Source organism: Geotrypetes seraphini, chromosome 8, assembly GCF_902459505.1.
Source record: "Geotrypetes seraphini chromosome 8, aGeoSer1.1, whole genome shotgun sequence".
NCBI lineage: Eukaryota > Metazoa > Chordata > Amphibia > Gymnophiona > Dermophiidae > Geotrypetes > Geotrypetes seraphini.
The window spans coordinates 75,462,809-75,486,620 of record NC_047091.1 but is presented as its reverse complement, the minus strand read 5'-3'; the positions used below and the strand labels follow the sequence as shown (position 1 = coordinate 75,486,620).

The window sequence follows — 23,812 nt, the reverse complement described above, 5'->3', positions numbered from 1 at the left end:
TCACCAATGAGTTTTGTGTCTCAGATCATTTTTTTTGTGTTGACCAATCAGGTGAGATGAGGCAGACCTGCTTCCAAGGTCACCATCTCTAGATGGATTTGTAGAGCTATATAATCTGCATACATTGGTTGCATCAGCTAACCGGCAGTTTGAGGCAGAATACCCCTCCAAATTCATCGGAAGCAAGGGCAATTCCTCCTGAGGAGATTTATAGATCAGCGACCTACAATTCTTCAGAGTGGATATAACAGCACAGGGGGATGCTGCTTATGGGTCCTCAGTACTATATGCAGGATCATTTTTCCCACCCTAGACTTTGGGGGCTGTTTAGATACATCATTATGGTTCAGCATACCATGCCTATTGCACTGGAAAAAGATTAGGTTCTTACCTTGATAATATATTTTCCAGTAGATAGGGATGGTATGCTGAACCCCTCCCCCCCAGAAATTTATCTCATTCTCCTGCTTTCTAACTCAAGCTTAATGGTCAACTCCATATCTGAGATTATAAAGGAGGAATGGTTGAGCTCCATAAATGTTCAGGTTGTATATGTTTCTTATTTAAATTGCATTTTCTTACATTCATTGTTCCTCTCAGAGGCTCGTTGATGTTTTAACTACATTACTGTTTATTCAGTGATTGTTTTAAATTCATCTGAGCAGATCAGACATCAGGTTTTGGGGAATTCCCCGTGCCCCTCCTTCACCTGTCTTCTTCTGCAGGGCTGTCACCAGCTTTGGTAAGAACTGAAGGGGACATCAGAGACTGTGGAGAAGTCGGAGTTTAAAAGCTGCGATTGACATCTTCTGCAATAAGCTTGTGAGCACAGATGGACAACCCTAAGGTTCAGCATACTATCCTTATCTACTTGAAAAGATATTATCAAGGTAAAAATCTAATCTCTATTTCTGTCTCTTTCAGCCCAGCAGCCCACCCCAGGGGAGGCAGCAGCCCAGCATGGGGGCTACGAGATCCCTGCCCGCTTGCGTACTCTTCATAACTTGGTGATCCAATATGCTTCACAGGGCCGCTATGAGGTGGCAGTGCCTCTCTGCAAGCAGGCGCTGGAGGACCTGGAGAAGACCTCTGGCCATGACCACCCAGATGTGGCCACGATGTTGAATATCCTAGCCCTGGTATACAGGTGGGTCTGAGGGTGAAGAGAGGGAGGCAGTAAGGGGCATCCCAGAATAGTCTCTGCTGCCTCCGGTGAAGAGAGAGAAGCTGGAGGAATTAGGAGTATATCTGGATATGTGGGAGAAGGAATGTAAATACTGAAGTTTAGTGACTGTTATACAGTAGATTTTGAGTTGGGGGGGGGTCTGTTGGGTGGTGTGGACCACTGTGGATAAAATTAATTCCACATTGTTTGTTTTCACAGGGACCAAAACAAGTACAAGGAGGCTGCACATCTATTGAACGATGCACTGGCAATTCGGGAGAAGACGCTGGGGAAAGACCACCCAGCTGTGAGTCTCTGCTCTTCCTATGCACCTCACTCCAACCATGCAGCACTCCCTGCTATTCCAGTACCAAGACCTCCCTGTCCCACCACACACACAGCTCCATCTAGGCATCTCGGTCGGCTCTGTACTAACTGGTGCCCTGGGTGAAAACTGAGTTTAGCACCCAAACCTTCAACCTGCATAAGCTCCAGTACACTGACTCCTTCCTTTTGGTAACTGCAATAGAATTGGCACAGCCTGCCCACAATGTGCTGGGTGGCACCTGCCTTATGTAGCAGTACAACCCAAAATGTGGCCCTGTTATTCAAGACAAATATAGGCAGCTTTGTCAGTGTGCCTTGCTCTCAACATCTTTGAGTCTTTTCTAATGATACTCTCTCTCTCTCTCTCTGGTTTTTCAATTCCTTGTGTGGTACAGGTGGCAGCGACCTTGAACAACCTGGCAGTACTGTATGGGAAGAGAGGGAAATACAAGGAGGCTGAGCCGTTGTGCAAACGAGCTCTGGAGATACGGGAGAAGGTACTTGCTTCAAGTGCCAGTGAAGAGCTGATTCATACTAACTTGATCAGGAATTAATGGAGGCATGGTGTGAGCTGAGGGCCCTCTGCATATGGAGTATCAGACTGAGGACACTTGATAAAGTTACGGGAAAATACTTTTAAAACCAATAGGAGGAAATTTTTTTTCACTTGGAGAATAGTTAAGCTCTGGAACGCATTGCAAGATGTTGTGGTAAGAGTGGATAGCTTAGCTGGTTTTAAGAAAGGTTTGGAAAAGTTCCTGGAGGAAAAGTCCATAGTCTGTTATTGAGAAAGACATGGGGAAGCCACTGCTTGCTGGATCGGTAGCATGGAATATTGCTACTCATGGGGTTTTGGCCAGGTACTAGTGACCTGGATTGGCATCGTGAAAACGGGCTACTGGGATTGATGGACCATTGGTCTGACCCAGTAAGGCTATTCTTATGTTCTTATGTCAGTATGTGGAGGGCTTCTCAGACTATTCTTGGGTTGGCTGTGTGTGTGAGAAGGGTCTTTGTGAAGAGCAGTTAAGCTTATGTCTAGGGAGTTAGACAGCATTTGTGTCAGGGATGTCTCTGGACTTTCAGTTTTAGATTTGATCTTTCACCTTTTCTAATCCAAGCTCAAGGTGAGTCACATACAGATACAGGCTGTATAAGTGGGGAGCTGCAGGTTGTAACGGGTTTTTGTGGATGAGATTTGGTCTCAATTTGGACTAACTTTTGTGCTGAGTTGGGTTGGGTTTTTGTTGGGGGAGGGATAGGGGGGTTGGCCCTTCCGTGAGGGATGACGATGTATGTTACTTATAACTGCTTCTTCTTCCCGCATTTGCATTCCCCTCAGGTGCTGGGAAAGTACCACCCTGATGTGGCAAAGCAGCTCAATAACTTGGCACTGCTTTGTCAGAACCAGGGTAAGTATGAGGAGGTGGAATATTACTATCAGCGAGCCCTGGAGATCTATGAGTCCCGGCTGGGGCCTGACGACCCCAACGTGGTCAAGACCAAAAACAACCTGGTAAGCATCTTCAGAAAAGAGAGATTCTCATCAGTCCTCACCCACCATTTTTCTTCTCATATAAGAGAACCATTATCACCCTATCCTCCTCCCCCACATTCTCTGCTTCCCCCCCTGTGTAAGAGAACCTTCCTCATCATTCCCCAATTCATTTCCTGTCTATCCTCATAAGGAGCAAGCCCTTTCATGGGGGAGACTCCCTGGTGAGAGATGAATGGGAGAGATTAAGGAAGAGGCTTTGCAGTGCGAGTTTCCCTGGTGAGAAATGGAGAGAGGTGTGGCAGGGAATAGGTTGAGAACATAAAGTAAAACCTCTGTTCTGGGTTTCCACTCTCACTGCTCAGGCCTCCTGTTACCTGAAGCAAGGCAAGTACAAGAAGGCAGAGGCCCTGTACAAAGAGATCCTGACCCAGGCCCATGAGAAGGAGTTTGGCTCTGTGAATGGTGAGTCTCGCTACCTGCTATTCCAAAGAGGGAGCTATGGATAATTTTATAGGAAGGTGAAGAGAGGTACTGCCAGTTCGAGAAACAGGAGTCTAAGCTGGGGATTGAATTTGGGCCTCCTAACTTCTGCAGTGCTCCCAGTATCAAGAATGGATCCAGAGCTCTTAAAATTTGCAGTGATCCTAGCCTCAGGGACTTGAACTGGGACTGAAACCTGGATCCCACAACCTCTGTAGTACTCAGTTTGGGGGTGGGATGGTGGATGGGAAAGGAACATAAGAATTGCCAGACCAAAGGCCCATCAAGGAGAGGTTTTTAGTCTTGCATTCAAGCTTTTCTTAATTCCTCCTGCAACTTTGATCTCCCTACAGGCGACAACAAGCCAATCTGGATGCATGCAGAGGAGCGGGAGGAGAGTAAGGTGAGGGGTCAAAAGACTTGCACCCAATCTGTACTGCTTGTGCAATTAGTAAATATTACAGCTGTACAATTATTGCAACCTTATAGCAGACCTTGTCTGTTTAAATTTCACTTAACAGTGATCCAGTTATGAAAAGTGAAGCTATATGTAGAAAACAACTTGAATTTAATCAGGTCTTGTCACATTTTAGATAGATTGTGAACCCACCGGGACAGAGAGGGAAAATGCTTGAGTACCTGTTTGTAAACCGCTTAGATAACTTTCATAGCTAGCTTTCACTAGCTAGGACTTCAGAGGAAAGAGACTTGGGAGTAATCATCAGTGCAGACATGAAGGCCACCAAACAAGTAGAGAAGGCCTCATCCAAAGCAAGGCAACTTATGGGATGTATCAATAGAAGCTTCGTTAGCCGCAAATCTGAAGTCATAATGCCACTGTACAGAACCATGGTGAGACCTCATCTGGAGTACTGTGTGCAATTCTGGAGGCCACATTACCGTAAAGACGTGCTTAGAGTTGAGTCGGTTCAGCGGATGACCACTAGGATGATCTCGGGGCTCAAGGGTCTCTCGTATGAAGAAAGACTAAACAAATTGCATCTCTACACTCTAGAGGAGCGCAGGGAGAGGGGGGACATGATTGAGACATTTAAATACATCACGGGACGTGTCGAGGTGGAGGAAGACATCTTCTTTCTCAGGGGACCCTCGGTCACAAGGGGGCATCCATTCAAACTCAGAGGAGGGAAATTCGATAGTGACATAAGGAAGTATTTCTTCACAGAAAGGGTTGTAGATCACTGGAACAAGCTTCCAGAGCAGGTGATCAAGGCCACCAGCGTTATTGACTTTAAGAATAAATGGGATGCCCTAGTAGGATCCTTACGAAGGTCGAGTTAAGGAACTAGGTCATTAGTACTCGGACTTAATGGGGTGGGTCAGTAGAGTGGGCAGACTTGATGGGCTATAGCCCTTTTCTGCCGTCATCTTTCTATGTTTCTATGTTTCTATATAAATACCTAAAATAATAATAATTTTCTCTCCTCTCTTTCTTTCTCTCCTCCCAGGCTCTGCACAAGGATAGTAACTCCTATGGAGAATATGGTAGTTGGTATAAGGCCTGCAAGGTAGACAGGTGAGCGTAGCAGCCCTGTGTTTTGACGAAGGGGAGAAGTGACAATATAGACAGCTATTTCCCCACCAGGACTGAGGCCACCAAGGCTGTGATCACTATGAGCATCTCATTCTAATTATTCAGCATAAGCTTGTCAGTGGGGTGCAGTACAGAGATACAGTGTGCCCTGAAGCACTACTTGAATATTAGTTTGAAGATGGGGTAAGAGGGAATATGGAGACTTTATTTATTTATTGTATTTTATTTTATTTACAGAGATTTGATATACCATCTTTAAAGCCAAAAAGGCATAGAAAGCAGTTAACAATTTAAAATATGACTGAAAATCGCAGAAAGAGAAAAAGGAGAAAACAAGGAAAATAAAGGGATGGGGAGAGAAGAAAAAAAGATTAAAACAAACAGGCCTCATATAATTCACTTACCCCCTTCCCCTTTTATAAAACCACGAAAGCGGTTTTTAGCACATGCCGGTGTGCTGAATGCTCCACGCTGCTCCCAACGATCATAGGAACTCCATGAGTGTCAGGAGCAGCGCAGATCATTCAGCGTGCCGGCCTGCACTGAAAACAGCTATCGTGGTTTCGTAAAAGGGGGGGGGGTTAATCAGTGGAAAATGAAAACTGGAAAAGCTATATTTTAAAGTTTGGATAGAGAGGCTTCAAAAATGTAAATGCATTAGGAGAAAGTTCCAAAGTTGTCCCAGATAGAGAAAACAAGATTCTCAGGTAATGTTGTGACCAGTATGGCTCGGAGAGGGGTGAGTGAGTAAGCCGATCTGAGAACACATTTAGGGGCATAAGGCTGAAGAAGTGTGATGCAAGGTACAAAAGGGTCTGAGTAAAGGATGCTTTAGGGTAGGGATCTCAAAGTCCCTCCTTGAAGGCCGCAATCCAGTCGGGTTTTCAGGATTTCCCCAATGAATATGCATGAGATCTATGTGCATGCACTGCTTTCAATGCATATTCATTGGGGAAATCCTGAAAACCCGACTGGATTGCAGCCCTCAAGGAGGGACTTTGAGATCCCTGCTTTAGGGACTAATGTCAACATTTTAAATTTGGTTTGCACTGTAACTGGTAACAAGTGTAGCAGTGGAGAGACATAATCATATTTATGGGCCGTGAGCAATGGAATAGTAAGGATGAGCAGCGGCCAAGGTGGTGGTGCCCCCCCCTGCGGCGCACCTGCCCTCTTTCCTGTACCTTTTTTAACTTCTCTAGCATGAGCAGCATGCCCACATCGGTGTCGGCGTGCCCTACGATGTCGCTTCCTAGGCGCGGTGATGTTAGAGTGCCGATGCCGACTCGGGCAGCAACCTTGCACCGGGGGAGTAAAAAAGGTATGGGAGAAGGCAAGAGGCATGTACGCGCAGTAAAGAGAGGAGCGGGGAGGGCAGAGAGGAGGAGGGGTGCCACGCCCTTATTAGGAATATAGTCATCCATTCTCAGCTGGGCATATTTTGCTTATAGTATTTTCTCCATCATCATCATGGAGAAATTAGGTCCTCACCTGCTAAGTTTCTTTTTTAGTCCCTCCACACTGGCACAGAAACTGATGGGTTTATGTTCCTCTGCCAGCAGGTGGAGACAGAGACACTAACTTTTGAGATCAGTGCAAGTGGGCTGTGCCAGTCTGGAGGGACTAAAAGAAAGAAATTAGCAGGTGAGGACCTAATTTCTCCATGATGCTGATGGGGAAAATACTATAAGCAAAATATGTCCAACTGAGAATAAGAAAATCAATGTGCTGAGTACAGCCTAGGTCCGTCCACTAGTGTAATCAAAAATTGTGCCTGCTGCTGTGACTACAGTAAATTGAAATCTCCGAAGACACAAAGTGAAGAATTAGTGATTCAAAGCTGAGAAATCAGCAGAGTCAGTAAGTGGGGGCAGATGGTAAACAACTGGAAAAAGAAAAGGATTTAACAGAGAGCCATAAGCAAAGATACTCGTATGCAGATGCTTAACATGGACTTCCATGCCCTAAAAAAAGAATCAAGAATTGCCATAATGGGACAGACCGAAGGCCCATCAAGTCCAGTATCTTGTTTCCAACAGTGGCCAATCCAGGTCCCAAGTATCTAGCTAGATCCCAAGTAGTAAAACAGATTTTATACTGCTTATCCTAGGAATAAGTGGTGAATTTCTCCAAACCATCTCAATAATGGCCTATGGGCTTCTCTTTTAGGAAATTATCCAAACCTTTGTTTAAACCCTGCTAAGCTAATTAATTTCACCACATTCTCTTCCTCACTGTTTATGAACTCTGTTAACTGAAAAAGTAGAACTGATATGGACAAGCTCCTAACGAGGTGCACCCGTCCTGTTTCTCTACCAGTCAAACAAAAAATATCTAGATTAGTCAAGGGTATTACATTTCTGACCAAAGATGAAGGTGAAAGAGCATTCAGTAGCTTATCTTTAAAGATGTAGAAGAACTGGACGTAGCCGTTAGAGTGTGCATGGTAAAGGAACCAAATTACATGGAATACCTGGAAACCTATCCAAATTTGAGGTGTTTTGCCCCCAAAGCAGTGGACAACCAAGAGAGACAAAGGGGTTGCTGCCCATAGGTTAACTACCACAAGGCAGTGTCATCTAAAAATAAATGTTCTTATAAAGGAGTTTAGTCAAAACAAGAAGGAAAATTATTGAGGCACCCCAAGATGCGCATGGAACATGACTTGCTGATTTGCAATGTTCAGTTACCCCAATCTTGAAAAAGCTAGGCGAAACGCGTCGGGAAGGGGAATGAACTTCTTACAAACAAAACAAAACAAATGAAAAGCTAAGTTATATTATTTATATATTTATTTAAAGAAATAGTGACAGAATATTAATGATAATAAGATATGAAAAACAGATGAGATACTAGGAATGGTGAAGAATCCCACCACCTGTGATAGGAGTGGAAATCTGAATTCCCAAGAAGTACTCTCTGTGTTGCATTTAATTGAGAATGAGAAAGACAAAATAATACTGACAATATATCCAGCACTTTGTGTGTTGTTGTTTGACTTCCTCCATCAAGCATATGTCACTTCCTCCATCAAGCACAGAACTTGATGATGATAATAATAATAACTTTATTCTTTTATACTGCCATAACCAAAAGTTCTAGGCGATTTACACTAAAAAGAGCTGGACAATCAGTGAAATACAATAATACAGTAAAAAATACAAATATTTGTAAAATATAATTTCAATAATAAAACTCTCATTAAGCAATAAACTTATCAAACAATAAATGCAACAAATACACATTCAGAATACAAAACATTCTTCCCAGTTTTACTGCCATAGGAAAAGAGGAACAGTAATAAGAACTGGGGTCATTTCAACTGTACATTTACCTTTCAAGATAGAGTACTCCTGTAAATCTTCTAGAAGTTAAGGGTTGAGATAACATCAAGGCTTTCTGGGAAGAGATGATTAACAAACAGTTACTGTCCAGATTGTGCAAGCTAATGTTAGAAGCTGAAAGTCTATGCTGGCACACTTGTTCTAAAAAGTCGGTATCATTTTTTTTCTTCCTACATTGTAGAAATAACTCTTGGAGCTGCTAGATCAAGGCTTGCAAGTGGACAGTTGCGAAGTCCAACTTTCATTTTTACTTTTTCTCTTTCTCTCTGTTTTAACCTTAACTTCTGCAGTCCAACGGTTAACACAACACTAAAGAGTCTGGGGGCACTGTACCGCCGGCAGGGAAAACTGGAGGCGGCAGAGACACTGGAGGAGTGTGCCACCCGGACGCGAAAACAGGTACAGGAAAGGCATTCTAGGTGCCCCCTCTCCTCTTTGTTGCACTTTGGGGTTTTTTCAGCCAGTAACTGGAAGACTCAAATTCATTTTCTGTTTCTGCAGGGGATTGACGCCATTAATCAGAGCCGTGTTGTGGAGTTGTTGAAGGATGGGTGCCCCTCTGAGCGCAGACGGAGCCGAGAGGTGCTGAATGGGGCTGCATCAAAAGATGAGCGCAGCACAGATGGTGGCGAGGACGGGCCCGCAGCGGAGTGGGCTGGGGTAAAAAAGAGTGCCTTAAACCAGGAAGTGTGAATGTGCACCTTTTGCCTCCTGTGAATTGGCTACCGCAGGTCCTGCTTGACTTGAGTGCCACAAAACTGGGCCAGTCTCTCCTTCCTGCCTCTGAAAGACTGACTCAGTCAGATGTGCCCCTTTGTTGCCAGTTGCAGACGCCCAGCTGTGTGATGTCCATAAATGTGTGTTCCTTCTCCATATTTTGCCTGTGAGCTGAAAGGAAGGACACTAGGTTTTCCTCTGTGTGTTTCTATAAGCCGTGTCTTTCATTGATGTATCACGGGAGAAGCATGTTCACTAATTTTGCTCTTTTTACATCTAGGATGGGAGTGGTGCACTGAGGAGAAGCGGCTCCTTTGGAAAACTTCGGGATGCCCTGCGGCGAAGCAGTGAGATGCTGGTGAAGAAACTGCAAGGGGGCAGCCCACAAGAACCAAGAAACCCTGGGTACATCCTAATTAAATGCCTCACCCTTCACCCTAACCCCTCTCTTCCCTTGCAGATATTGGCATTCCATCTATACATGTAGCCACATAAATTATTATGGAGCAGAGGTGAACAGCCATCTTGTCTTGAGCAGAAGTCCCTTTTAGCAGACCTGAAGAAGGGGTGCCCTGGCTGAATTTCATTTTCCATTTGCTCAAAACCTTATTTTGCCCTCCAACTTTCTGCTCTAGCTATTGCCATGAGTGTTACAGGATTATATAGAAGCACTGCACATGCTAATTATGGTGGTGACAGGGACTGACTGTAACCGTTCATCCGAGAGAGCTGGTAGGATTCTGGATCTGGGTGGAGGACCCTCTTGCCCTCAAAGCCACTAGGATAGTGTCTGCTCTGGGTTTCTGATTTGCTCCATTCCTTGGTTTTCTTTCAGGATGAAGCGGGCTAGTTCCCTGAACTTTATCAACAAGAGTGGGGAGGAAAGCACGCAGGTAAGTGAAGCATGGGAGGGATTTTTTTTTTTGGGGGGGGGAAGCAGAGAAGAGGCAATGTGTGTGGGGGACACGCTGTAATGGGAGAATGGTAGCATGAAGAGAAGAGGTTTCTTTATTCCACTCCCATTTATTAAAAATTGTGTAGCTACGTCAGCGTGTTAGGAGCTGTTACCAGAGAGACTTCATTCACAAGGAAGTAATGAAGTGAGAATGTGAGCACTTGTCTCAGGGGCTGATGCTCAAATCTACCACCATTAATGCCGGGTTTGTGCACACATTATACAGCGCTGAATGGTCAGAGGGCTCAGGCATTGGTATTAACGTGGTCACAAATCAATTGGGCTACAGCCATCAACAGCACAGAGTCCCTTTTGCTGTCTGTAGTGGACAGTGTTTTAGTGATGGGTGCTGTTTGGTTACATTTAGATCTGAGTACTGCCTTTGATACTGTCTGTCATAAATTACGAGGTCAATCATATTCATTCCTAATGCAAAGAGGGAAATGATGGCCTACAATGCAAAAAATTTACTACCAAGTCATGGGCAGCATAGAAAGTGTTTAAAGAGAATCTGCGCAAAATCAAAAGTGAAGTCACACATTGGTGCCTGTTTTTCTGTGCTTAAATATGAACCTTTCAAAAATTTAAGTGCAAACAATTTTTGAAAGAAAGGCTGATATTTAGAAATCACAGAACAATGCCGGCACTTTTTTGCTTTTTTTTTTTCCACAGAAACATCAAAATATCATCTTTATCACGCAAACATAAATAACTGTTCAATTCATTAAGAATAGCCCTCAAAGGAAGCACTGTCCCATAAGTCACTCAAAATTGCTAACATCCATTTTCAATCTTTTGGAGAGGGGCTCTTCCACAGATGTGACACTTTTGGGGAATGTGGATTGTGGAGGATCTTGAGTTGTTGATATTAATTGACTTGAGCCATCCATTTTGATCTGGTTTTGGTACAATCTTCTCAAAGGTTTAGCATTAAAAAGATAATTGGGATTGTCTTTCAGATGTGAGTGTAGAAGAGAACTAACACTGTAGTGGATGACTAGGAAAATAAGTGCCAAATGTTGGAAATGCTCCTTGATGCCAGCAACAATGGACGAATCTGTTGCAGTAACCATAATCTTAATTAGGATTTCTTGATTGCACTTTTCCAGAGTAGGTTCAAGGAAATTTACAAAGAGAGAGGCCCATGCAAATCATGGGAAGAGGAAAATCGCACTAATACAGTAGGGAAGAGGCTACAGTGCATTAAAGATGGGAGCTACATTTATGTAGAAGGGAAGCTGTGCTGTCCATTAGTGAGCTGGTAATATCATGTTGTTTTCAACTGGGCACATGATGGAAGGACATTGCAGAGTGCAATAGGTGTGTCATTCTTGACGAATGGGTAGTCAGTCTGAACCTGCAAGTTGTGCATAAGGTATTAATCACAGTTTTCAACTACTACCCTGTTTCCCTGAAAATAAGACCTATCCTGAAAATAAACCCTAGCATGATTTTTAAAGATGCTCCTAATATAAGTCCTAGTTAAGATTGACTCCCGAAAGCCCCCCCCACCCTAAAGTCCCCGACTCTCCCTGACTCCATCCCTGACACTAGTGCTGCCTGATTTGCTGAATAAATCAGACTCGTCAATTCAGCAACTCCAATCCCTACTACTTTAGGAGGCCTTGGAGCGGAGGTATGTCAGTCTCACGGTGGGAGGGTCGGGGATGGGTGAGAGGGGAGGAATGATGCTGCACATGGTGGGGGGGAGAAAGAAATGAGGAAGAATTGGGGTAGAGGAGAGATGATTGTTGTACATGAAAAAAAATAAGATATCCCCAAAAATAAGCCCTAGTGTGTTTTTTGGACCCAAAATTAATATGACACTGTCTTATTTTCAGGGGAACACGGTACTACTACTAATCATTCCTATAGCGCTACTAGACATACACAGCGCTGTACATCAAAACGCAAAAGAGACGGCCCCTGCTCAAAAGAGTTTACAAATTACTCCTCCTCCATATCCAGTGTACTTCAGTTTTTCCTTCTGTTCGCAAGCTGGATGGTGTGTCTGATTTGCTCTGTTTAAAACTTTTTTAAAAAAATTTTTGTGTTTTTAGTCCAAATTTTGGAGATTTTGGTGCCCAAGGAGGCAGGACTGTGGAGTTGGAGCTGTAACCAATTTTTGGGTTATTAGAGTCAGTTGGTGAAAATGTGCTGACTCCAACTCCTAATAGTATGTCATGCAAATATTATAATGCTTACATTTTTTTCTTATATCACAGATAATAATTTGATTAACCCTTTTTTTCAGGATATGTTTTATTTTTAGAATACAAGATCCAGTTCCTTGATGTTTATAAAATGTAATATTTTTATGATTATTTATATTAGTGAAAGTGGCATCTAGAGAATGACACAGGGACAGAGTTTGAACCTACCCCACCCTGTCCCCACAAACTTTGTCTGATCCCATCCACACAAGCCTCAAATAGATCATTTTATTAAAGTATAAAAAGAAACAATATTCTATACCAGTGTTCTTCAACCTTTTTACACCCGTGGACCGGCAGAAAAAAAATAATTATTTTGTGGACCGGCAAACTACTAGGACTAAAATTTAAAAATCCCGTTTCCACCCCATCTCCGCGAGCTCGGTCCCCACAAATCATCTGATCCCATCCACACAAGCCTCAGTTATGATTTTATATTGAATGTATTTTATTAAAGTATAAAAAGAAACAATATTCTGTAGAATTGTAATTTTATAAATACAAATAATTCAGAGCAAGGATCAACAAAACCCCTGTCTCCCCTCCCCTTCACATATATCCCCTCTACTATCAAGAAAACTGAACAAGCCAAATTATTACAGAATGCTACACAGAAATATCATGCTAACAGAATACTGAAGTAACACATGACAGGAATAGTTTTAGGGGAGTGCAACTAGGGCAACTGCCCCCTGGTCAGAGAGCGCCCTAAGCCATCTGAAAGCTAAAGAAGCACTGCCTGGGTTTTGCAGTCCCCAGTTATGTCTAACACCAGCTCTAGCAGGATATATATTTCAAATCTGATATATTCTAATCACAAAATAGAAATAAAATTATTTTTTTCTACCTTTTGTCGTCTCTGGTTTCTGCTTTCAATCTTTTTTTCACTCTCTTCCTTCCAGCGTATGCCCTCTCTGTCTCTTCAATCCAGCATCTGCCCCTTCCATCCACTATCTGTCCTCTCCCCCTTCCATATGGTATCTGTCTTCTTTCTATGTCCCTCTCCCCTTTCCATCCAGCTTGTGCCCCTCTCTCCTATTTACATGATTCATTCCAGCTTCACTGCTCTCTTCATTTTTATCTCTCCTACACCAGATCTATCATCGTTGTCCCTCTGCTTATTTTTCTGCTGACCCCATCCTATCATCAATCTCTCTACTTTCTCATGCCTGTGTCTCCCCTTCCCCTCCTCTAATCTCTCTGCCAGCTGTTTCCTTCCTTTTTTCATTCTCCCTTCCCTCCTCCTCCTGTCCAGCAGTAACTCTCTTCCCTTCCTCCCCTCCCAGCAGCATCTCTCCGTCTCCCTCTCCAGTAGCAGCTGTCCCTTTTTTTTCCTTGCCCAGCAGCTTCCCAGATTCCTTTCCCTCCTCCCCTCCCAGAAGCATCTCTCCTTCTCCCTCTCCAGTAGCAGCTGTACCTTTTTTTCCTTGCCCAGCAGCTTCCCAGATTCCTTTCCCTCCTCCCCTCCCAGAAGCATCTCTCCTTCTTCTCCCTCTCCAGTAGCAGCTGTCCCTTTTTTTTCCTGGCCCAGCAGCTTCCCAGATTCCTTTCCCTCCTCCCCTCCCAGATGCATCTCTCCTTCTCCCTCTCCAGTAGCAGCTGTCCCTTTTTTTTCCTGGCCCAGCAGCTTCCCAGATTCCTTTCCCTCCTCCCCTCCCAGAAGCATCTCTCCTTCTCCCTTTCCAGTAGCAGCTGTCCCTTTTTTCCCCTGCCCAGCAGCTTCCCAGACTGATAGTGGTTTTCTCCCCTCCCAGCAGCTCTTCTTACTTCCCAGCGCAGCGATTCACGAAGGCAGCCTCGGGTCCTTTGTTGGGTCGCGCCGCCTCTGAGGAAAGAGGAAGTTGCATCATCAGAGGCAGCCGCGACTCAGCAAAAGCCCCGAGGCTGCCTTCGTGAATCGCTGCGCTGGGAAGTAAAGGAGAGCTGCAGAGAGGGGAGAAAGCCACTGTCGGAGGCTCCCCAAGATCTCTCCGGCCCAGCGCACGCTTCCGATGCTGATCTTGCCGGTCCTGCGCGGACCGGCAGGAAGTTCAAATGAGTCAATCTTGCCGGTCCTGCGCGGACCGGCAAAAATTTCCTGCGGACCGCTACCGGTCCGCGGACCGGCGGTTGAAGAACTGTGTTCTATACAACTGTCATTTTATAAATCACAAATACAGAATAAGGATCAACAAAACTCTTGTCTCCCTGCACCTCATAAATGTACTCTCCACTATTGGGACAACTGAACAAGTCAAATTACTACAAAATGATGCATAGAAAAATCACGCTAACAGAATACCTCAGTCACACACACAGAACACAAATGCAAAATCCATAACAGCGGACCAAAAATGTAAATTAAACCAAAATCCCAAGAAGCCACACTTTGCATCTAGTACAACGCCTATTTATAAATAAAGGAATTGGAGTCGAAGTGGAGATACCATAAATAGAAGGGTCAAAGATTTGGGGCTCCTTTTACAAAGCCGTGCTAGCGGTTTTAACGCACAGACCAGATTAGTGCGTGCTAGCCGGAAATCTACCGCCTGCTCCAAAGGAGGCGGTAGCGGCTAGCGCGTGCGGCAATTTAGCTTACGCTATTCCGCGTGTTAAGGCCCTAGTGCGGCTTTGTAAAAGGAGCCCTTTATGTACCAACTCCACAGCCCTGTCCAGAGGTCCCCCAGTATTCCTGGGGCACCTCTGCTTAGAAGAAGGAGCAAACTGGTAGTTGGCAGCTGGCAGGCCAATCCCTCTGGTGCCTATTCAGCAAGCCTGCTTAAATAGTTAAGGAGCTTGGGGTTCGTTCCTCTAGAAGCTAGCTCGCCCTCTGATTATTTATCAAGCTTGAGCGCAGGCTGTTTTTTGCCCCCGTGGTGGGTCCATTTAGGCTTTCAGGGTGCCAGCTGCATTCCAACTCCTCCCTTTGCACGTGGGCCCATGAGAGTTTGAGACTTCAGTCCAGCTTCGGTCCGACTGGCAGCTGAAGATCTCAGCATTTGGAACTGGGCATTCATTTCTGAGGCAGTATTCCTTCTCCACATCCCAGCTGCCTATCCCCAAAACTCACTAAAAATCCTCTTTGCTTTACATCTGCTATAGCTGTTCAAGCGCCAATCACAAACACCAGATGAGCTCACCAGGGGAAAAAAATTTTTTGATATACTATTCGGTATAGAATTGCTCTTAGGGCTCCTTTTACGAAGGTGCGCTAGCGTTTTTAGCGCACACACCAGATTAGTGCGCGCTAGCTGAAAAAGTACCGCCTGCTCAAGAGGAGGTGGTAGCGGCAAGCGCGCACTATTCCGCAAGTTAAGGCCCTAACGCGCCTTCATAAAAGGAGCCCTTAGTCTCTATGCAGATTTAAAAAAAATAGATGCTACTCAGTCTTGAGGTTAAGGCCCTTAGGCTCCTCTGAATTCAGTCGGGAAGATCCATTCCTGCGCTCTGTGCGGCAGAGCCAATTTTCTACCTCTCCCCCACCCCTTAAATGGTGGCACATGATATATAACCCAAAACCTAAGTGTGGATAAAGAATCTTTATACTGCAAACAGTGTTTTACTAAAGGCTCATCCTCATTTTGGCATGTTAAACTATATAATGTACCCCCTGCCCTCTTTCTTCTTCCCTTGAAAACCATGTTATATCCCCTCTTAGATTATATATGTAATTCTGTAATCCACCTAGAAACTAAATGATAGTGCGGAATATGAATCCTTCAAATAAATAGATTTGACTTTAAAAAAAAAAAAGGTTTTAGCTGATGAATGTCATTCTTGACTGAAAATAGCATAACTTTTTGAAATTTGACAAACATATTAGTAATCACAGTGAAACCCTGAAGAGACAATTTCCTCTTTAAGAGGAAGTGGCTTGCTTTGCAACACTGGCTAAACAGTCGGTGGTTTAGACTTACAAGAGAGCCTCATAGCAGAAGGTTTCTGTACATGTAAGACCAATCTTGATCACTCAACCATTTGTCTACAAGATAAGTTTACAATTAAGATGAGACATCACTTGAAATTGATCATCTTGCATCTTGGGGCAAAAAAAATGAAAAGTATATTCTTAACTATCAAAAAGTTCAGCCAGTGGTGTAAAACTGTGTTTCCTAAGTTGGTCTTCAAGTATTCCCTTGCCAGATAGGATTTCAGGATATAGGAACATGAAGGCAGATAAAAATTATATGACTTATTTAGTCATAGTAACTTATTTAGTCATAGTAACTGGCACCCAATTGATGAATTACCTTGATCAGCTCTTTTTTACACGAAACCCAATCCGGTTTCAGACCTCTGTTTAGCACTGAGACAGTAATTGCGGCGATCTTGCATAACTTACGCTCCTTATTTACCACGGGCCATAACGTCCTGATCATGCAATTTGACATGAGTTCTGCCTTTGACTTGGTGGATCATAAGAAATTGTTACAATGCTTAGACGCAATTGACATCAGAGGAGAGGTATTTGACTGGTTCCGAGGTTTCCTTATGTCCCGCACCTATCAAGTACTCTTCAATTACAACCTCTCTAATACCTGGAGAAACCCATCTGGCGTTCCACAGGGGGTTACCATAATCCCCACTGCTCTTCAATGTGTACATGTCATCACTAGGCTCGCAGCTGGCCCAGCGGGGTATAAAACTATTTAGTTACGCAGATGACTTTACAATCATTATCCCATTCGCTACTTCTCTCTCTGAAGCTACCCCTATGGCAACAGAAGTACTAAACTTGATGGAACAATGGATGACAGAATTTAGACTGAAGCTTAATTCAGAAAAAACTAAATTCTTTGTAGCCTCGCCACACCCAGTTGTCACTACAACACCACTATGCATCAACAAGCTCAGCTACCCTATTCAACCTACAATGAAGATTCTGGGAGTAATACTGGACCAAGGCCTAAGCATGAAAGACCAAGTGGACTCCCTAGTCAGAAAAGGTTTTTTTACTTTCTGGAAGCTTAGGTCCATTAGAACATACTTTGACACTTCATCATTCAGAATTCTGGTACAATCCCTAATACTAAGCCAGCTCGATTAGTATAATATCACCCATCTGGCAATCTCCCAAAAGACTACAACTGGTGCAGAATGCGGCGGTCAGGTTGATCTTCGGGTTGAAGAAGTCCGATCACATAACCCCTTCCTACCGACTCCTGCACTGGTTACCGATAGAGGCACATGCAAAGTTCAAGCTGGGATGTTTTTGCTTTAAGGTACTATCCGGTTTAGCCCCTAAATATATAACTGACCTCTTCTCCTTCTCAACCAATAGACATAAGAGAAGCGCACACCTGAAGTTCATCTCCCCCACCGGTTAGAGCAGTGGTCTCAAACTCGCGGCCCGGGGGCCACATGCGGCCCGCCAGGTACTATTTTGAGGCCCTCGGTATGTTTATCATAATCACAAAAGTAAAATAAAACAGTTTCTTGATCATATGTCTCTTTAGCTATAAATTACAATATTATTATTGTAATTAGCCAAAAGGAAAGATTTATAAACTATAAAGAGTTTTACTTCATGCAAAATTGTCATTTCTTTAATAAGACATTAACTATTTTTTCTGAGGCCCTCCAAGTACCTACAAATTAAAAATGTGGCCCTCCAAAGGGTTTGAGTTTGAGACCACTGGGTTAGAGGATGTAAATTTAAAAAACACCATCAACATCTCCTCTCTTATCAAGCAGCATTATGGGGCAAAGACCTGGAAAAACTAATTATGCACGCAAATAACTATGGTGAATTTAGGAAACACCTAAAAACATACCTGTTCCTGAAGTACCTAGGTAGCTGATCTGCACAATCTCTCCCATAACAACTGATCTCTTAAACTGTTAGCCATTAATCTCCAACTATGTAAGCTCCACTCAATTTGTAGCAGCTTTCTTATCATTGTAAACCGCATAGAACTTCACGGTACTGCGGTATATAAACTGTTGTTATTATTATTATTATAGTAGATGATGGCAGATAAAGACCTAAATGGTCCATCCAGTCTGCCCAACCTGATTCAATTTAAAAAGAAATTTTTTTTTCCTTCTTCTTAGCTATTTCTGGGCAAGAATCCAAAGCTCTGCCCAGTACTGTTCTTAGGTTCCAACTACTGAAGTCTCCATCAAAGCTCACTCCAGTCCATCTACACCCTCCCAGCCATTGAAGCCCTCCCCAGCCCATCCTCCACCAAATGGCCATATTCAGACACAGACCATGCATGCCTGCGCAGTACTGGCCTTAGTTCTTCAATATTTACTATTCTTTTCTGATTCTAGATTCTATGTGTTCATCCCATGCTTTTTTTGAACTCCGTCGCCATTTTCATCTCCACCACCCTCTCCGTAATGAAGAATTTCCTTACATTGTTCTTGAGTCTACCACCCCTCAACCACTTTCAAATATTTGAACGTCTGAATCATATCTCCCCTGACCCTCCTTTCCTCTAAGGTATACATATTCAGGGCTTCCAGTCTCTCCTCATACATCTTTGGCGCAATCCTCCTATCATTTTCGTCACCCTCCTCTGGACCGTTTCAAGTCTTCTTATGTCCTTCGCCAGATACGGTCTCCAAAACTGAACATAATACTCCAAATGGAAGTATTGTGTTCAGTCTGCCTATCTATGCTATCTTTTTATCCCTCCATCTCCTTTAGAGATCCAATGTACTTATCCCAAACTTTCTTGAATTCAGATACATTTTTTGTCTTTATCACCTCTACCAGGAGATCATTCCACACATTCATTATCTTTTCCATGACAAAGGATTTTCTGAGTTAATTTCTTAGTCTATACCAGTGTATTGCAACGGGTGTGCCGCAAGACACCGGCGAGGAGGAGCGGTGCTGTCTGTAAGTGGTCAGCTGGGACCAGCACCTCACTGGCACCTCTCCTCTACACACCTCTCGCAACACCCCCCTCCTCCACCCCCATTGGCAGCTCAGGGCCCCATCTGGAGGGCTTTCGTGCATGCGCAGAAGTCAATGTGATGACATCACGCATGCTCATAACGTCATCACATCAACGTCTGCACATTTCCAGATGTCCTCCAGCTGCGGCACAGGATTTAGTGTGCCGTGGCTTCCAGAAGTTTGTGAGACACTGGTCTATACTCTTTCACCTTCATTCTATGCCCCCTCATTCCAGAGCTTTATTGCAATTGAAAGAGACTTGCCTCATGTGCATTTATGCTATGTAGGTATTTAAACATCTCTATCATATTGTCCTTATCCCGCCTTTCCTCCAAAGTATACATATTGAGATCTGTCTGTCCTCATATGCTTTATGATGAAACCCACTGACCATTTTAGTAGCCTTCCTCTGGGCTGACTCCATCCTCCTTATATCTCTTTGAAGGTGTGGTCCGTAATTCTGCAGAATTGTACTCAATATTCTAAATGAGATCTCATCAGTGTCTTATACAGGGGCATCATAACCTCCTTCTTACTAGCCATTCCTCTCCCTATGCACCCAAGCATCCTTCTAGCTTTGGCCATCACCTTTTCAACCTGTGTGGCCACCTTAAGTTCACGTACAATCACACCCAAGTCCCACTCTCTCTCTCTCCCCCCCTCCCTTTCTGTCTTCCTTACCCGAAGCACAGCGGTCAGCAGGAGGCAGCCTCAAAACAGACTGCTCGTGGCCAGCCCTGGCAGAACCATTCCTCTAATGCATTGGAAGAGAGGGAGTTCATGGCTTAGGACTGCCACCTGCTTCTTCCACTAAGGGGCTTGAGGGAGGAGGGCTTTGTGGCTTAGGACCGCTGTCATACTGTTTCTTCGGGTGGAAGGAAGGGGGTTCGTAGCTTCTTCCGTGCTTCAGGGAGGGAGGAGTGCTTTACGGCTCTGGACCGCTGTTGCACTGGTGCTTCAGGGTGGGAGGGGGGTTCGTAGCTTTTACTGGGCTTGAGGGACGGAGGAGGACTTTGTTGCTCAGGAATTCTGTCATGCTGGTGCTTCAAGGCGGGAGGGAGGGGGGTATGTAGCTGTTTTGGGGTTTGAGGGAGGGAGGATTTGCAACTCAGGATGCTGCCACGCTGGTGCTTCGGGTCAGGAGGGAGGCGGGGTTTGCGGCTCAGGACTGCCGCTGTTTGTAGTTTTTCAGGGCTTTAGGGAGGAAGGGGAGTTTGTGGCTCAAGACAGCTACCACTGGTGCTGCAGGTGACTTTTTTTCCCACCGGTGATTTCTTTGCTGGCTGGGTGAGAGTCCCAGTTAACTGAGACTCTACTGTAAACTGAAAAGCATGGGAGAGAGCAATGAACTTGAGGTGCCCCTTTCCTCAGTTCCCTGAGCAGATGACTCCGGATTCCAGTCTACAAATTGTACATGATTTGAAAGGTGTAATTAAACCAGTGCAAAACAGTGGAATGAATCTCCATTTTATACATCAAATCAAGTAATTTAGAATGACACAATACTGAAAGCAGCACTCTGATCTAACTGTAACCAATGAGCACCCATCTCTAAACCATTGTCCACTACAGACAGCAAAAGGGATTCGGTGCTATGTTGATGGCTGTAGCCTGATTGATTTTTATGCAAAATTGATCTCTCTTCCACAAAATCAGGCAACTGCTCTAGAATAGTTTTTTCTAACACTTTTTAGTCAATAAAGCCAGTTAGAAATGAGACGAAAGCTGGAATACCCATCTTTGACCTTTTTTCCTTTCTTCAAACTGACATGACAGCAGATAAAGACCAAATGACCCATCCAGTCTGCCCATCCGCATCTTTCTTCAGTTTATCAGAAACATTGCCTTTTTTTTTTTTTTTTAGAGCAATTTGTTTATTAATTTTCCAAAAGAAAACAGAACACACAATATACATGAGTACATGGTGGTCAACAGAATACATGAATACCTACATTATCCCAAACTTCACCACATACCAAGAACTCTCACCCTCCCCCATCCCATCCCCATCCCAGTACCAATCCCAATACAACATGAAACACTCCATTCCAAAATACGCTACAGAATAAAAAATCAAACATTAAGCAAATGACTACGAGCTCTGTGTGTTAAAGTGAGCCAAAAGGGTTCCCAACAAAAACTAAAAGTTCGTCCCAGTTCTGTGTCCAAAGCAGAAAATTGTAAACGTTCCATAGAAGCCTGTTGCAGCATCAAAGTATGCCAATGAGAAAGTGTAGGGGAATCCGAGGAAATCCAACAGTGCAGAATCACCTTTTTCCCCAACAACACTGAGCGAGCCAAAAAACTCCTGAACCCCTTTGGAGAGAGGAGAGGAAGATGGTCCAACATGAACAACAGTACAGGACTGAGGGCAAAATTGTATTTCCATATTGTCTGGATATGTCGATGAAGAAACATTGCCTTTATTGAGAGAGATTAATCAAATATGCTATTAGTGGTAAAAATACCTGTGACAAACTTGAAAAAGGAACTAAATCCAAAACTACTGTGGAAGAGTGTAAACTATGAAAATAATTTAGCTACTGCTGTGTTTGTAACCAATTGAAATTGAGACCAATGTCACTCCATTGCCTTTGAAGAGGGACCTTGAGCCATCACAGCATCTAAACATAAGCACTCTTCTACAGGTGGAGAACGTTTTGTAGCTGAATTTACCTACCTTGCTATAGAAGAAAATCTGAAAAACCAGAGTAAATCAAATGTTAATTTAAAATAAAAATTAAAAAATGCTCCAAGATTCAAATAGGCGGAGAAAAGGTCGCCTGGAAGCATTGGATGAAAGCAGGAATACGTTTATTGGATGATGTTATCTCTAATGGTAAACTGCTTGAGTTTTCACAGTTGCAACATAAATATGGCATTAATAAATCTGAAAGTTTTAGATGGTTGCAATTGAAGCAGGCCATTCAGGCGGGGTTCTCTGAATTGAAAAACCTTAATGATCAATATAGTATGGAGTTCCTATGCTTTCAGGCAGACTTCCTGGGTCACCATGCTGCCCAATGGTATAAATTGTTAACTGGACTGATTAAAAAAAAACCAAACACTGGTTTGAGAGACATCTGGAGCATAGAGATCAAACATCAAATTTCTGTGTCTAAATGGACACAAATTTGGACTTGGAGGATGAGATGTACAATGTCATCATCTATGAGACAAACATGTTTTTTTCTGTTACATAGAGCATTATGGACCCCTGTTCGGTTACAAAGATTGGATAGCTCTAAGTCTAATAAATGTTGGCACTGTCATCTTGAGGCAGGGACTTTAGATCATTTGTTATTCTATTGTCAATATGTTATAGCTTTTTGGAAATCAATTTGGGACCAAATCAATTGTTTATTAGATAATCCAGTGGCATTGTCATATGATATTGTGCTGTTTGGTATGGCAATGAGAGCAAAAAGTCAGATTTCTTTAAATAATAACAAATTATTACTTATAATGACTGGGGTTGCCATTCAACAAATTACTTATAATTGGAAGAACTGGAGCAGATTAAATTATAATTTCTGGTGGAATTCTCTATATCATATATGTAAAATGGAAAGATTTATTGCGATACAGAAAGGTTGTTTTAAGAAATTTCAAGATGTGTGGGAGCCATTAACAAAATATTGTACTGATTAGAGGATATTTTTTCCCTTGAATTTACAAGTTCAATTGTGAGGGGGGAGGGAGGGTAATTTATTATTACAAATCGTACAAGGTATTTGATTATATGATTAGGAAGGGTGGGAGATAGAGCACATTATTTGTACCATTGATGATTATTAAGTGATATATTTATTGTTAATTTGTTTGAATATATTGTCGCACTTTTTGTAAGTTTGAAAATGAATAAAGATTAAAAAAAAAAAGAACAAGGAAAAGATATCCTCATTTTTTTTAAATTGTTCATGATTTGGTTATCAACTTTCTCCAGTTTCTTATTTTTCTGCGCTGTTATTGCGCTATGGTGTTTTGCGTTATACGCTTTAGCGCCTGGCTTTGAGCACCTGCACCCCTTCCCTTGTGTCCTGAGGATTTAGGCCCCCTTTTATGAAGCTGCATTAGGCTTTTTTATCGCTGGCCACGGCTGTATTAGCTCCAGTGCTCATAGGAAGCTTTTATCGCCGCAACTAGTGACAAAAAAGCCTAACATGGCTTCATAAAAAAAGGTGGGGGGGGGGTTAATATGTCGATGATGAAGTGAGAGGAAATGATGTAAAGTAACACTGCTGTCTAACTTAATCATCCTGCACTCTCCTCCATCCATCCTTTCCAATTCCCCTGTTCCTCTTGAAATTCATTTTGGGGGAGAGGAAGCACACGTTAATCTATTCCTCCATCCCCCAGCACAACCTGTCAGTTCACACTGGATTACTTAATTCCTGTCTGTCTAATCATTTCCTATTCTCTTCAGCAGACAAGCACCAGTCTCGCAGACCGGAAGGGCCTCAGCACCAGCAACCTCGACCTTTCACGACGGAGTTCCCTGATTGGCTGATTTGCTGTAGTCTTCCCCCTCCCCTCCTGCTCTTCGGGTTTGGATGAGGTGGGGTTAAGGGACAGAGGTGCTGTCCCTTTCTATACTATGGACTTGTTTCTGATACCTCTCTCAAATAGAAATACATCATAGGAATAAAATTTATAATTTAAACCTTTA

The 23,812-nt window shown here is 43.4% G+C and overlaps 1 protein-coding gene across 5 annotated transcripts in view; it reads left to right on the top strand.

Annotated features, from left to right (window-relative positions):
- Positions 1-23,812, top strand: part of KLC2 (kinesin light chain 2) — a 38,160-nt gene extending 14,348 nt beyond the window's left edge. For 4 of the 5 annotated variants that reach the window (XM_033956170.1, XM_033956171.1, XM_033956168.1 and 1 more), the window contains exons 5-16: positions 925-1,147; positions 1,385-1,472; positions 1,888-1,989; positions 2,835-3,008; positions 3,353-3,452; positions 3,824-3,873; positions 4,940-5,007; positions 8,660-8,768; positions 8,871-9,029; positions 9,367-9,491; positions 9,922-9,979; positions 23,570-23,812. In XM_033956170.1, coding sequence (XP_033812061.1) covers positions 925-1,147; positions 1,385-1,472; positions 1,888-1,989; positions 2,835-3,008; positions 3,353-3,452; positions 3,824-3,873; positions 4,940-5,007; positions 8,660-8,768; positions 8,871-9,029; positions 9,367-9,491; positions 9,922-9,979; positions 23,570-23,653 — 1,340 coding nt within the window. In that variant the 3' untranslated portion in view covers positions 23,654-23,812. The remainder of the gene's footprint in view (positions 1-924; positions 1,148-1,384; positions 1,473-1,887; positions 1,990-2,834; positions 3,009-3,352; positions 3,453-3,823; positions 3,874-4,939; positions 5,008-8,659; positions 8,769-8,870; positions 9,030-9,366; positions 9,492-9,921; positions 9,980-23,569) is intronic. The other variant, XM_033956169.1, reaches the window with a different exon arrangement.